A 12,632-nucleotide genomic window follows, 5' to 3' on the forward strand; every position below is an offset into this window, starting at 1 on the left:
CTCGGACGCTTTTCCCCATTTCCGGGTTCCCGGCGGCCATTTTGTCCATCGCGCCGGTGACGTCAGATCATGTCATCTCCGAGCGCAGCTGCACACCGTCTTCCCCGCCCTTGGGCCAGCCAGCCACAGTCGTCTCCGTCCCCCGCTCATCTTGGGGGCAGTCCGGAGGTGGGTTCCCCAGGGCTGCCGCCGCAGCACCGGCGGCTCCGGTAGCCACGGACGGTCCTTCCGTCCGCGGCAGCCACGGACGGTCCTTCCGTCCGCGGCTGGTGGTGGGGTTGCTCCATCCCATCACACCCAGGCAGTGCAACTGAGGGACACTGAAACTGCTTCACAGATACCTTTTTCTGAAATGAATTCATTTGCAACATTCAAATAATCTGAAAGTGAATTGTAATTTTAAGTGCATTTAAAAATACTTTAGTTTAAAGCATATTTTATATATATGTGTGTGTGTGTGTGTGTGTGTGTGTGTGTGTGTGTGTGTGTGTGTGTGTGTGTGTGACTGCAACTTTTAAAATAGTTTTAATGGTTTTTTCCCTAATTCTTTGGAGTTTTGAGGTTGCCGTAGTTTTAAAAATAAATTGAAATAGGTGATTGTGCTAACTATCCAGGTGTTAGGGAACATAAACAGCATGGAAGAAACAGGACAGCCCAAATGAACATAGTTGTAGGGCTGCCTACGTATATATTTTGTTTTTACTAGAAGTTTTATTCATATATACCAACAGATACAGAAGTTTCTGGTTTGAATCTATTTTGCCTGAATTATTAGTACCATTATCTTTTTAATTAATACCATGACTCCGTATAATTGTAGAGCTTTACAATTCAATGAAAATATGGTTTGCTTAGAAAGGTAAAACAAATCAAAGACAGTGAAAAATTGTGCTAATACTATGATTGGAAACAATGATAAATTAGATACAACACACAGGAGAATGCTTATTTACCACAACATTTCCTCTGACTGATCAAATTTTTTCATGCCTGTGGTCATTTAACACATTATGCAGGGTATCCAGTGAACTTCATTAATCAGTACTGTTTCCAGAACTAAAAATCCCTGTTAATTGCTTTTTAACTGTGCTCTTTGCTTTTGTCACACAGGGGACATAATAAGGTACCAGTGTCATCCAGGCTTTACATTGGTTGGTAATGAAATCCTAACATGTAGATTGGGAGAGAGACTTCAGATGGATGGAGTGCCACCTTCTTGTCAAGGTATCCTATTCTTCATATTATTATATATGCTTTTATAATGTACCAGCTGAAAAGTGTTTGCAGAACTAAGCTTTGCTTTTAATTGCCATATGGGGTCATATATAAAATCTTTCCACTTCTGCCTCTGTATTTCCAGTGTTCCCAGGATAGTGAACATCTTAGAGAGTACTGAAGTGAGATTATTATTTATGATCTACAGCATGTAATGAGGTTTTAGTGCTACCAGTACGCAGTGCAAACTTTCAGTTACATTGTATGCCATTAAATTGCTAATTTTACAATTCATGGTCTAAGGTGGTAGGAGGGCATCTAAATAAAATAAATACAAATGAACTAGTTTCTCATATATTATTTCATCTAAATATTTTAAAAGTATGTATATATTAATTAAATGAATAGGTTGATGTAGATAAATAATACAAAAATCATTGTGGGAATGAATAACACTACAAAATATCATAGTTTAAAGTAAAACAATTATTTAAGGAGGTTTTTTTTTAATTTGGTTTATTTTACAGCATGTTGGAGCACATTTGGCTTTGCTGTTTTACTGCAGTGCATAAATAATGAAGAGTCATATGCTCCCTCCATTGTTAAAACAAACTAGATTATAAACCTGACTACCATCACTTTCTCCTAAATTAATCCAATCTTTTTTGCTTTTGACATACGTGATGTTATACTAAGGTAGAATACTTTGGTGACATTTAAAGGTAATTTGAGATTGTTTTAGTGAGATTTAAAAAGTTATATAAATTAGGAGTTTTCTGCCTTTTGTATAGTTTCTCTAGGTTTTTCTCTAGGTTTTTCCTCTGGTATCTTTTAATTGTTTTAGTATGATTTAATAGTTTTAAATTATTTTAAATGACTTTTAGTAGTTTTAAATTATTACTAATTTGGGGTCAGAATGTAACTGGCCCTTATGTGGGGAAATAAATGTCCAAAAACCATGAAGATGGGCATGATATAAATAGAAAAGAATAGGTAAATCTAAAAGAGCCTTCCCTAAACACTTAAGGTACATCTACATTAGCCCCCTAGTTCGAATGAGGGAGGCAAATGAGGACGACCAAAATTGCAAATGAAGTGTGGGATTTAAATATTCCGTGCTTCATTAGCATGTTCCCGGCCGGTCGCCATTTTGGAAACTGACTAGCCCAGAATAACTGGCCGTTTCCACACGTGGCAGAGAAGCGAGATTCTGAGATAAACCCCTTAGTTCGAATTAACGGTTAAACCTCATGGAAACCTATGTAAACCCTTACATAGCTTACAAAAGAACATAGTTGAAGTGCTAGTACTCAGTCAAAGACTCTCATGACTTGAACTGATCATGAGCACACTGCCCTAGAAAATAGCTCAAGCTGTGCACATGACTGTTCTGGAAGAAACATAATCCCTTATCAAGTTCCATAGGGTAGTTCAAAAATCATACAAACATTTTTCTAGTATACTGTTTAGGATTTTGTGTATGTAAGCAGTGGATATCTGGACTTTACAACATCTTAAATATAGATTTTCCTCTCAGAATGCATGAGGTTGAGACGTACCCAATATGGTTATTCTGCTCTCTACATCCTTGCACAATCCCAAGCATAGGTTTATGTGGGACTCTACAGTAGGGTGATTTTTACCTCCTAAATTCTTTCTCTTTAATTTAATAATGTTGGGTAAATATGATGTGGTTTATTTCTTTCTCATTGGTGCTTTAAGAGATGTATTTAGCATCCCACACTAACAAATATTTATATGACAGTTTAAAAATTAAAAAAAACCTGGCATCAGAAAATGGTGATTTATGGAAATGAGCTGGAAATATTTGAGGGCCTGATCCTGCAAGTTGATGAGAAGCTCCTACATAATCCTTCCACTTCTATGCACAATGGTGGAAATAGAAAGGCCTCATTATCTAGCAGGATATGTGAAGCATCTTGCCAGATCAGGCACGTAAAGCACAACATTTGTTTAAATTTGCATTAAATGGAGGATGTTACCATCTGGTTTAGCTTTAAAGTTTTGCATTTTAATGTAGAAACAGATTTATACAATCTCTCTTCTTCTCATCAGATGCTTTGTTGTCCAAGAAGCAATTTGTGTTAATTGGCATTTTTAGAAAACACTCCCAATCAAAGAATATTTTTGGAATAGTGGCAAGTTATGATTTGTGAATAAATCCACTGCTGCTAAATCTTAATGTTTTAATAAGTGAAAGCTACTTTTGGTAATTTCAACAGAGTTTCAGATTAACTGCACAATTTAGTGGTTAGAAATGTAATTGTTTATATAATAGCCCTGGGAGAATTCCGCAATTGTTGCATTTGGAGCCATAGTAAAATTGCAGAATTTCCCCATGACAAATATAATTAATGTTTACAACTGAGTGATAACTACAACATTTGTATTTCAGTTGTGAGCTGAAAAATTAGTAACATTTTTTTCTTTTTTTATATTCCTAATTTAAAATTATGAAGCCTACTCCTTCTGTTGAAATGATTGTGACCTAACATTTTTTTACACTTCAAGAATTAAGAATCAATCTAATTTTTAACTTTGTCTTAGAAATTGTTGAGCACTCTCAACTCCTGTGAACGTCAATAGGTTAAGGCAATTTGGTTTTGGTTGCAAATATATTGGTTTCAATAAAAATGCAGATACCAGTAACATTCACCATTACAGAAAAATCAGATAGCGTTTGTGTAGAAATTGAATAAGAGTCTCAGGTTTCATTACCAACATTTAACATTTGGTTGTCTATTTTAAAATTTGGTTTTGTTTTAAAAATTTTTATTGTAATACTCTAGAGCTTCCTCCACAGATTTATTTTCATTCAGACAAGTAGATAGATAACAGTATGGTTTGCTGAGGCTGTGACCAACATTTAGGCTTGTTGGGGGGAAAATGTTTTGAACTTGTGGTTTGGTGGTTTGAATTGAAACGTATTAGTTTATGTTCAGATATAAAGTCGTCATTATACACTATATTGGTTAATTCAGTATTGTTATAGCTCTGTTGGTCCCAGGATATTAGAGAGACAAGGTGGATGAGATGCTATCTTTTATTGAACCAACCCCTACTCATGAGAGACAAGCTTTCAGAGCTCTTGTTGAGGTCTGGGAAACTAACTCAAAGTGTCACTGACAAAGACAAGATTTGAACAAGTTTTTTAGAACAAGTAGCTAAAACATATTTCAAGGGACCATTCAAGGTGAAGTGGCCTATTATTATCTCTCAAGTGATAACAAAGAAAGAACGGGATAGTTGGCAAACAGCTGGTGGATTATAGATTATTGCAATGAGCCATACATCTAGTGTATCTACTGAGTTTATGATTTGTAGTGTCTCGTAAAATTATGAATTTAAGTTCCTAGGTTTGTCTTTTGAGTGTATCATACAGATTTCCTTTTCAGATGAGGACTGGGAGGTAGATATATGAGCAGATATCAAATCTGTGGATGAGGATATCCCTGGATAGAAATTGGTATCAATCCTCAACTGCAGGGCTCTCCTGGCAGCTTTTCCTTGCCATGCAGCTGTGCTGTCTCCACCTGCACCTCCAGTCCTTCCACATAGCTGTGTCTCCTGTGGGATTATACAGGGCTGGGGCGATACAGCTGCATGGCTGGGAAGAGCTGCTGGTGTGGGACACTGGCTTCTAGGAGTGGCAGCCCCATGTTCTTCTGCCTTTCACCACTGAACTTCCTGGGAGAATTCTACAACTCAGCAGATACCAATTTCTATCAGTGAATATCTGTATCCATCAATAGAAATGTGTGTCCATGCAGGGCTCTGTTGATAAAGTGATTGCTTTGTGAAAAGTGTTCACACACAGATTATATAGTGCTTTTGTCTTTTATAATTCTTTTATATGGGTTCATTCAAAAGTGTAGGGATTCTCTGGTTCCACCCACATTTTTGCTGTTGGGGCATATAATGTATTGTATTAGGTACAATACATATTGTTATGGGCATTGCTAGGACCCATGGCTCTTCAAAGGTGAATAGTGGAGGCTGTTTATCATTGTAGTAGTGGAGATAAGTCTGCAAGTTTTGTATCTGTTGTTTTGGCAAGGTCTGGTGCTGATCTATGGAAAGCTTGCATGTGATGATGATCAAGAAAGGCTGGAGGTTTGTTTGAAGGCTGGAAAAGGAACTTAGGAAATATTTTTAATGATGTCCCAACTAAATATGGGTTGTAGTTGTTTGATCATACCCTCTGTGGGTTCCAATATGAAATGATAGGTGACAAGTAAGGGGGTGTGAGCAAAGGGAGAGGGTTAAATTCTATTTTGAAACAAGTTCTTTCAGGGTTTTTGGTTGTCCAGTTCCATGATATAATCTGTACCTCTGGTGGAGTGTTCATATTGGGGAAAGGTGTTTTGAAAGTGCTAAGCTTTATATCCCAGACTTTCTCCTCAGAACACTATCTCTGGTAGATAAATGCTTGTGGAATGAGGAGTAACGGTAGTTCGAACTAGGAAGCCTAGTTCGAACTACCTAGTTCGTGCCCCGTGTAGCCGCGCTGCACGGGGTTCGAACGAGCGGGGTTTTAAAAATGGCGGCGCCCCGCTTATGCAAATGAAACCCGGGAAATTCAAATCCCGGGCTTCATTTGCAAGTGTGGTATGCCTACATTACCCTCCTAGTTCGAACTAGGAGGGTAGTGTAGACATACCCTAACTGATTAAATTGGAATTAACACACCTTTACTTAGCAACTTAAAGAAACCAGGTTTAACAGATTAAAAGTGAACAAAATTAATTGAAAAGTACACAGAAAGAAAAGAAACGTATCCATCTGGCATTTGCACTGCCACCATTTATCCCACACCAGAGTGTGCACTCCTCTGGATTCAGAGTCCCAGACACTTGTGTGGGTGCGCTTGAAGGTCTGCAGCTGTAGTGGAGACAGCACTGTGCAGGTTCTGTCTGTGTTAGTCCAAGCTGAGCAGCCAGCTGCAAAATCCCTCTGTCACTGGAGCAGGCCCCACCAAATGCCAGCAGCTCTGGTTCCCTGGGCAGATCACTCTGGCTCTCATTGTACCCAGAGTCAATTTGTCTTTTGTGCTCCATCCCAGGCAGCACTTTTCCAAACAACCCAGTAACTCAGTCACCTCCTGTGTAGGTTTATGTAAACTCTTCCCAGCCACAGGCACAGCCAGGATCTCTCCCCTCCAGAAACAACCAACAGCAGCCTGCTAGATCCAAGCCCCAGAAGCAACAGTAATAGGCTCAGTAATAGGCTCTAGCTCAGTGGTTCTCAACTTGTTTCAGTCCAAGGACCACCAGGCCAATCAAAAAATATTTGTGGACCACCTTCAACACATGTAGCACAGGATGAATGGCACAGCAACCGCTCAGCACAACGGCGGCAGCTACACTGACACTCAGAGCCTCAGACTGAAGTTACTGGCAACACAATGTGGTTGTGTCCTAGGTGACACTATGGATGACGCGCCACGTGCTTGTGAACACTGCGTAAAACAGCCTAACGGCGGCACCTGTTTATGCTGTGTGACTTTGGACAATGTTCCTGTGGACCACCGAAAAAGTCACCATGGACCACCAGTGGTCCAGAGACCACCAGTTGAGAACCACAGCTCTAGGTGCAATGCAACAGCTCGTGGCCTGGAAAAGGCTCCACACCAACAGCCTGGCTCCTCTCTCCAAAAAATGGAGCCTGGCCTAACTCTGTCTGCATAGCCTGCATGGTTCCCCCTTTTTCCCAATGGCTCATGGGAATTATAGTCTCTAGGGCTAGATTGCAGCACAAAGGATCCTCCCAGTAAAAGTCAGAGGTCCCTTTACTAAGGGGACTAGAGTACAATGGCCTCCAGTGGCTCATACATGTGAATACCATTTTCCTCTGCTTCAGTGAGGTATTTTCTCCTCCTCAGCTGTGAATAATGGGTACAATATAGTGCTGAGAGCCAAGAGGCCTAATTCCATTCAGGACTTGTGTGACCTTATGTAAAACTCTTAAGTCACAGATTTCAAATGTGACTGCTAAAGGTTAAATCCCAAATGCATATTTGGTCACTGATGAACCAGAGGCTCAAAAGATTGTCTAGGGGTGGCGTTTTGTAGCAAGAGACTGGGGCCGCGAAGGAGGAAAGCCCGAACTTAAATGTACTTAACCAATTACAAACTTTATTAGCTACAATCTGATTATATTAAATTACTATCTCTGATTTGTTTAAGACAACGTAGCATGCAAATAAAACGTACATTAAAGAAAGTCAATACAACAATAATAAAAACTCCTCCTACAGCCAATCCCTCTACGGTTATCTTGGAACAGCCGGTAGAGTTAGTTATTAGTTTGCCTATTCACTTAACAACCCCTCAATTCTACTCCTAGTTCTTATTTAGACCTAGGTGTGGTACCATTATTCAAAATAGTTAATACAATACAACTAACTATTGCTAAGCTGATAAATAATATATTAAGCAATACTTACAAACCCAGTGACAATTACGATACACAGACAAAAAACAACGCATAGCATGCTCCGGATTCATACACCCTTTCATGATTCAGTGGGTGGGAGGTGGCCTTGGGTGATCAACCCCTTAGCCAGGCCGGACGATACGTGCCTTCTATCTTGATACGGAACCTCCCTGAGCTTAGGGCTCAGGGTGCTTTATACTATAAATTTTGATATCCGGTACCATATCAGGGTTCCTTCCTTGTGACATGACGTCTGCCTCAAGGCATTGTGGTCAGTGCCTGATGCAGACATGACTGGCACACGTGAAAGCTAGCTATGTTTTTGCTTCCCTGCTCCAGGTGCTCGTTAACTGATGTATATGACAGCTCATTTCTCTCATTCCTATCTTGTCCTGTTTTTTTAGTGCTCGTTAACTTAGTGTATGGGACAGCTTGTGTCCCTACTCTTATCTTTTTGGCCCGGGTGCTTGCCAAGTGAACTGTGCTGAGGCTTGAAGGCCCCTGGCCTGGGTGCTTGCCAAGTTAAGTTCCATTTACTGAGAACTGTGCTGAGCAGCTGAGGGACTTCAAGCTCTGTCTCAGGATCTGCCTTAGAGGCCTGTGTTTTTCTTGTGAGGGGCTTTTAGTGTCGCGCGAGGCCATGGTCAAAAAGACCTGCTACATGACAGTCACCAAATAAAAAGCCTAATTATCAGTGTTGTTGAGCATCCACAGTTCACATTCACTTCACTGGCAATTGTCAGTGTTCAGCATCAGGTCTCTTTTATTGGAGCCTGAGTATGAATTTAAGTGTCACATTTTAAGCATCCTGTTAATAGCCCTCAGATGTATGTGATTTGTAAGCCATTGACTCTTATTCCATGAAGAAGAAAGAGGCAAAAGAAAAAATACCTTCTGGAACGTTAAAAAATATAGGGGAAAGACATAGTCACTGACAAAAAAATGGTTAATTCACAGTTATGCTTGCCTGGAGGTTAAGGCAATGCATAGTAACTTTCTTCTTTTCCTTGGCTGATGTCATGAACAGAGCTGTCAGCAATGGAGAACTTAAGACTTTCAGGCAGAATTTCTTTCAACATTTTCTGCAGTTGACTGACATTCATCTAAGAAACAATCTGTCTTTGAGTTAGAAAGGGGGAAAAAAAATCAGAGTAGCTTGAACTTGAGAGTTTACCCCCACTGGAATCAAAAGCACATCTAACTATCACTTGTGAAAACATCTTACATAAAGATAAAAACATGGTGTAAAGGTGTAGATTATGTGTGAATAATAAATCCGTGTCCTGACGTTTTTGTCACTTGTATATTTATTTAAGACAGAAGAATGTGGTATTTGGAGTTTCACAAAACTTCTGTTCTATTATTGATACCATATAAGTAAATTTTGGCAGAATTTGTTTTAACCCTATTTTATAAGGAAGAGCTCATTGTATGGTTCGACTCACTATCTTCATTTGTAGGATAAGGACACTAAGCAGCATTTAGGTGATTTGCCCAATGTCAAGCGGGGAGTTTGTATCAGAGCCCAGACTAGAACTTAGCCAGACTCACTTAGAGCACATCTACACAACAGTGTTATTTTGGAATAATGGATATTATTCTGAAATAACTATGTGAGCATCTACACAGCAAGCCCATTATTTCAAAATAATTTTGAAATAACAGGCATCTTATTCCAGATTCTGTACCCCTCATTTTACGAGGAATAACTCCTATTCTGAAATAGCTATTTCCTAATAGGGTGTGTATAGACAGGGCAGCTGGAATTATTTTGAAATATGAGGCCTTCCCACAGGTGCCCCATTGGCCACTCTGTCTATACTCATCAGAACTCTGCAGTCCTACTTCCCCTGCAGGCTTTAAAGGTGCAGCCACAGGGGAAAGGGCTTGTGGCTCAAGGCAGGCCTTGACATACCTGAGCCACAGAGCAGAAGCTTGCACAGTTTTTGCAGCCACCATGAGTGACTTCGTTGCTCCCACTGAGCCCTGCACAGCTGCAAGAGAGCTGGCAGTCAGCTCCCAGGACCCTGCCCAGGGATGAAAGAGGTGTGCGCCTTCCTGGTCTGTGGAAAAGATCCTGGACCTCGTTGAGGTCCAGGGAGAGGAGGCAAACTTCCAGGATCTCCGCACCAAATGCAGGAATGCAGATGTCTACAGCCAGATGGCCGATATCCTGGGCAACAAGGGCCACATGCATACCCAGGAGCAGGTGCACATGAAAGTCAAGGAGCTGAGGCAGGCCTATGCCAAGGTCAGGGAGCACAACTACCACTCCAGGGCAGCACCCCATACCTGCCAATATTATGCCAAGCTCCACCGTATCCTATGGTCACGTTCTTGTGGACTCAGGGCAGAAGACGCCCATTGTTGTCCTCCTGAAGGGTCAGAACCAGTGTGGAGGAGGAGGAGGAGAAGGAACTGGAGGTTGCAGCAACATTTTGATGTCCACCAGCCAGGAGGTCTTGTTCACCCTGGAGCTGGTACCCCCACCCAGGATATCTTCCAGGCATAGTCCAAAGCAGTGGAAGGCCCATCAGGTGAGTGCCATTGATTTCCCTAGACACACATGGGTGGAGGTGGTGGGCGGAGCAGCTGCGTGTTCCTTGCTCATCCTTCTTGGCTTGGGGATCACGCAGCAGCCTGTGAACATGGGTGCACATGCAGCGCCAGTGAGGGGCACACAGCCCCAGGAGGCTGTAACAGAGGACTCTTGTGCTTTCTCACATTGTGTCTGGAGAGACTGGCCTTACTCCTGACATTGAGGTGGGATACTAGAAGATACTAGAAGAAAGCTAGTATGGACACACACAGCTGTGCTGTACATGGCACACGGTATTCCCTCACACTTGGGGCAGCAGCCACTCCCAGGGACAATGCAGTGAGGTGGAGAAGCATCTGCTACTCACACACGCCTCTCCACAATGCCCTGCCCTCTCCTCTAGTGGGCAGGGTTACAAGCCCTCTCCCTGCAGGATGTTGCCACTGCAGGACCTGGCATGTGTGTGGCATGTGGGGAAACTCAGCTGTGCCATGGCCCCTCTCCTGCCCGCGGGTTCCCAGTCTGGCCAGCACTTTCCCATACCTGCTTGTCCCTGGAATATGGAGGTAGTGATACTTCCCTTTTGGACATCAGTGCCCCTGTAGGAAAGGGTCCATTGTCTAGGCCAAGGGTTCTTAACCAGTGAGGTGCAGCTCCCCAGGGGAAGTGTGAAGGGGATACAGGGGAAGTGTGAGGTGCCTCCCAGAAAATGTATCACAATTACCTTCTCACTGGATAAAATTCTAAAGTTTAGATTTCTTCATAATTAATATTATGAATTAAAATTATAAACATTAATTTCTTATTAACTTCTAGAGATCGGCACACTAAAATAGCAGTGCGAATCAATCAGGCCTATGTGACAACACACTACAGTAACAGTACATGAGCGTTGCCGACTTTCATCTTCAAATATTACATACATTTGTTAGGAAAAGGTTCAAAGTAAAAAGCTCATATTATTCATTTAGGCATTGTAATGGGGTTCACTCACCCCACAGCGCCATCAGACTTGGGAATTATCTCAGACAGCTGCGTCCAGCATCCAGCTGGTTCGCAAGGTCCCCGGGTTCAGGCAGGCCTCGGGGTTCAGCTGGGCCTTCAGCTCAGTCCGGTTCTCCAAATTGCCAGGCACCAGTAGAGCCTTGGGTTCCTCTAGGTCAGGGTAGCCCTGCTGGCTGGCTTGGCCAGGCCTCGGTGGCCCAGACAGAGAAGCCTTTGCTGGCCTGAGGGAAGGCGGCTGTGGGAGGCCCGGGCCAGGTCTCAGCCTCGTCAGCCAGGAGACCTGGGCAGACCTCTGTCTCCCTCAGAGGCTGGGCCCAGACTGAGCTCCCTGGCAGAGTTCTTATAGTCCTAGCCACGCCCCTTAGCTTCCTGTCAGGTGAGAGGGCAGGGTTAGGCTGTGCATAAAATGGCGCCCAAGGGGGTGTGAACATGAAGTTCACTTTCAGGGGATGTGTGAAGTTAAAAAGATTAAGAACCCCTGCTCTAGGCCATACATGACCTTGCTCAAAGCACATCACCTTCCTTTGACCCAAGACCTTTTGTCTCAGCTCAGAGATGAGGGCTAGGCTTTATGTACGGTGTGTCCCGAGATGGCTGATCTTCTCTTTGTTCTACACAGCTGGACCACTTGCAAGAGGGGTGCTTTCTACACTTCCTGTGCCATTCTCCTGTCCCCACATGACCCACAGGTGCAGATGATCCTATGAGGCCCTCCAGAGAGAGCACATTGCCACTCTGTGAGCACTGCAGCACTCCCTGGACCAACAGGACTGGAGTCTGCAGCTGCAGTGCAACACCTGGCAGGAGCTGAAGCAGGGCTGAAACATGTGCATGGCTTTCACCACCGTCCTTGATCACCTGGTGGTCACTCCTGCTACCACTGCTGCTCCTGATCCCAATCCTGATCATGCTCTTGTCCTCCCCACCTTATTCCCTAGACTCCAAGGACTGCTGAGGGCCCCACACAAGAGGTGGGATCGTGTGAGGCAGATACCAGTCTCAGCCCCATCCCTGAGCCTCTCTCCCCTCCTCCTTCCCTTATCACCTCTCTCCTTCCACCTTTCTTTCCCTAGTCCCTCCACAGTTACATTTACCTCAATTAAAACAATATTTCAAAACAAAAGGTGATTTATTGTGTCTGTAGGGGAGAAGAAGGGAGAAGGAAGGTGAGAAGGGAGGGCAGGGGGAGGAAAGGTGCACTGGGCTACTGCAAAGGCCTGTTGTGGGGAGGCCCAGGCAAGAGTCTCTCAGCTGACCCTGGATGAAACTCTCCCTCAGGGCCTCCTGGATGCATACAGCTTCCCGATGGGCCTACCGGATGACAGCAGTACATGGCTGCTAAAAGGCCCTGCCAAGTTGCTCCACCTCTGCTCCCCTCCTTGGCAGGAATATCTCCCCCTTATGTTCAGAAAGATTG

General features: G+C 43.1%; 1 protein-coding gene across 3 annotated transcripts in view; it reads left to right on the forward strand.

Moving 5' to 3' along the window:
* Positions 1-12,632, forward strand: part of CSMD3 (CUB and Sushi multiple domains 3) — a 1,183,531-nt gene that overhangs the window by 1,015,658 nt on the left and 155,241 nt on the right. For all 3 annotated transcript variants that reach the window (XM_075920204.1, XM_075920205.1, XM_075920206.1), the window contains one exon: positions 1,111-1,224. In XM_075920204.1, coding sequence (XP_075776319.1) covers positions 1,111-1,224 — 114 coding nt within the window. The remainder of the gene's footprint in view (positions 1-1,110; positions 1,225-12,632) is intronic.

Source organism: Pelodiscus sinensis, chromosome 2, assembly GCF_049634645.1.
Source record: "Pelodiscus sinensis isolate JC-2024 chromosome 2, ASM4963464v1, whole genome shotgun sequence".
Lineage (NCBI taxonomy): Eukaryota > Metazoa > Chordata > Testudines > Trionychidae > Pelodiscus > Pelodiscus sinensis.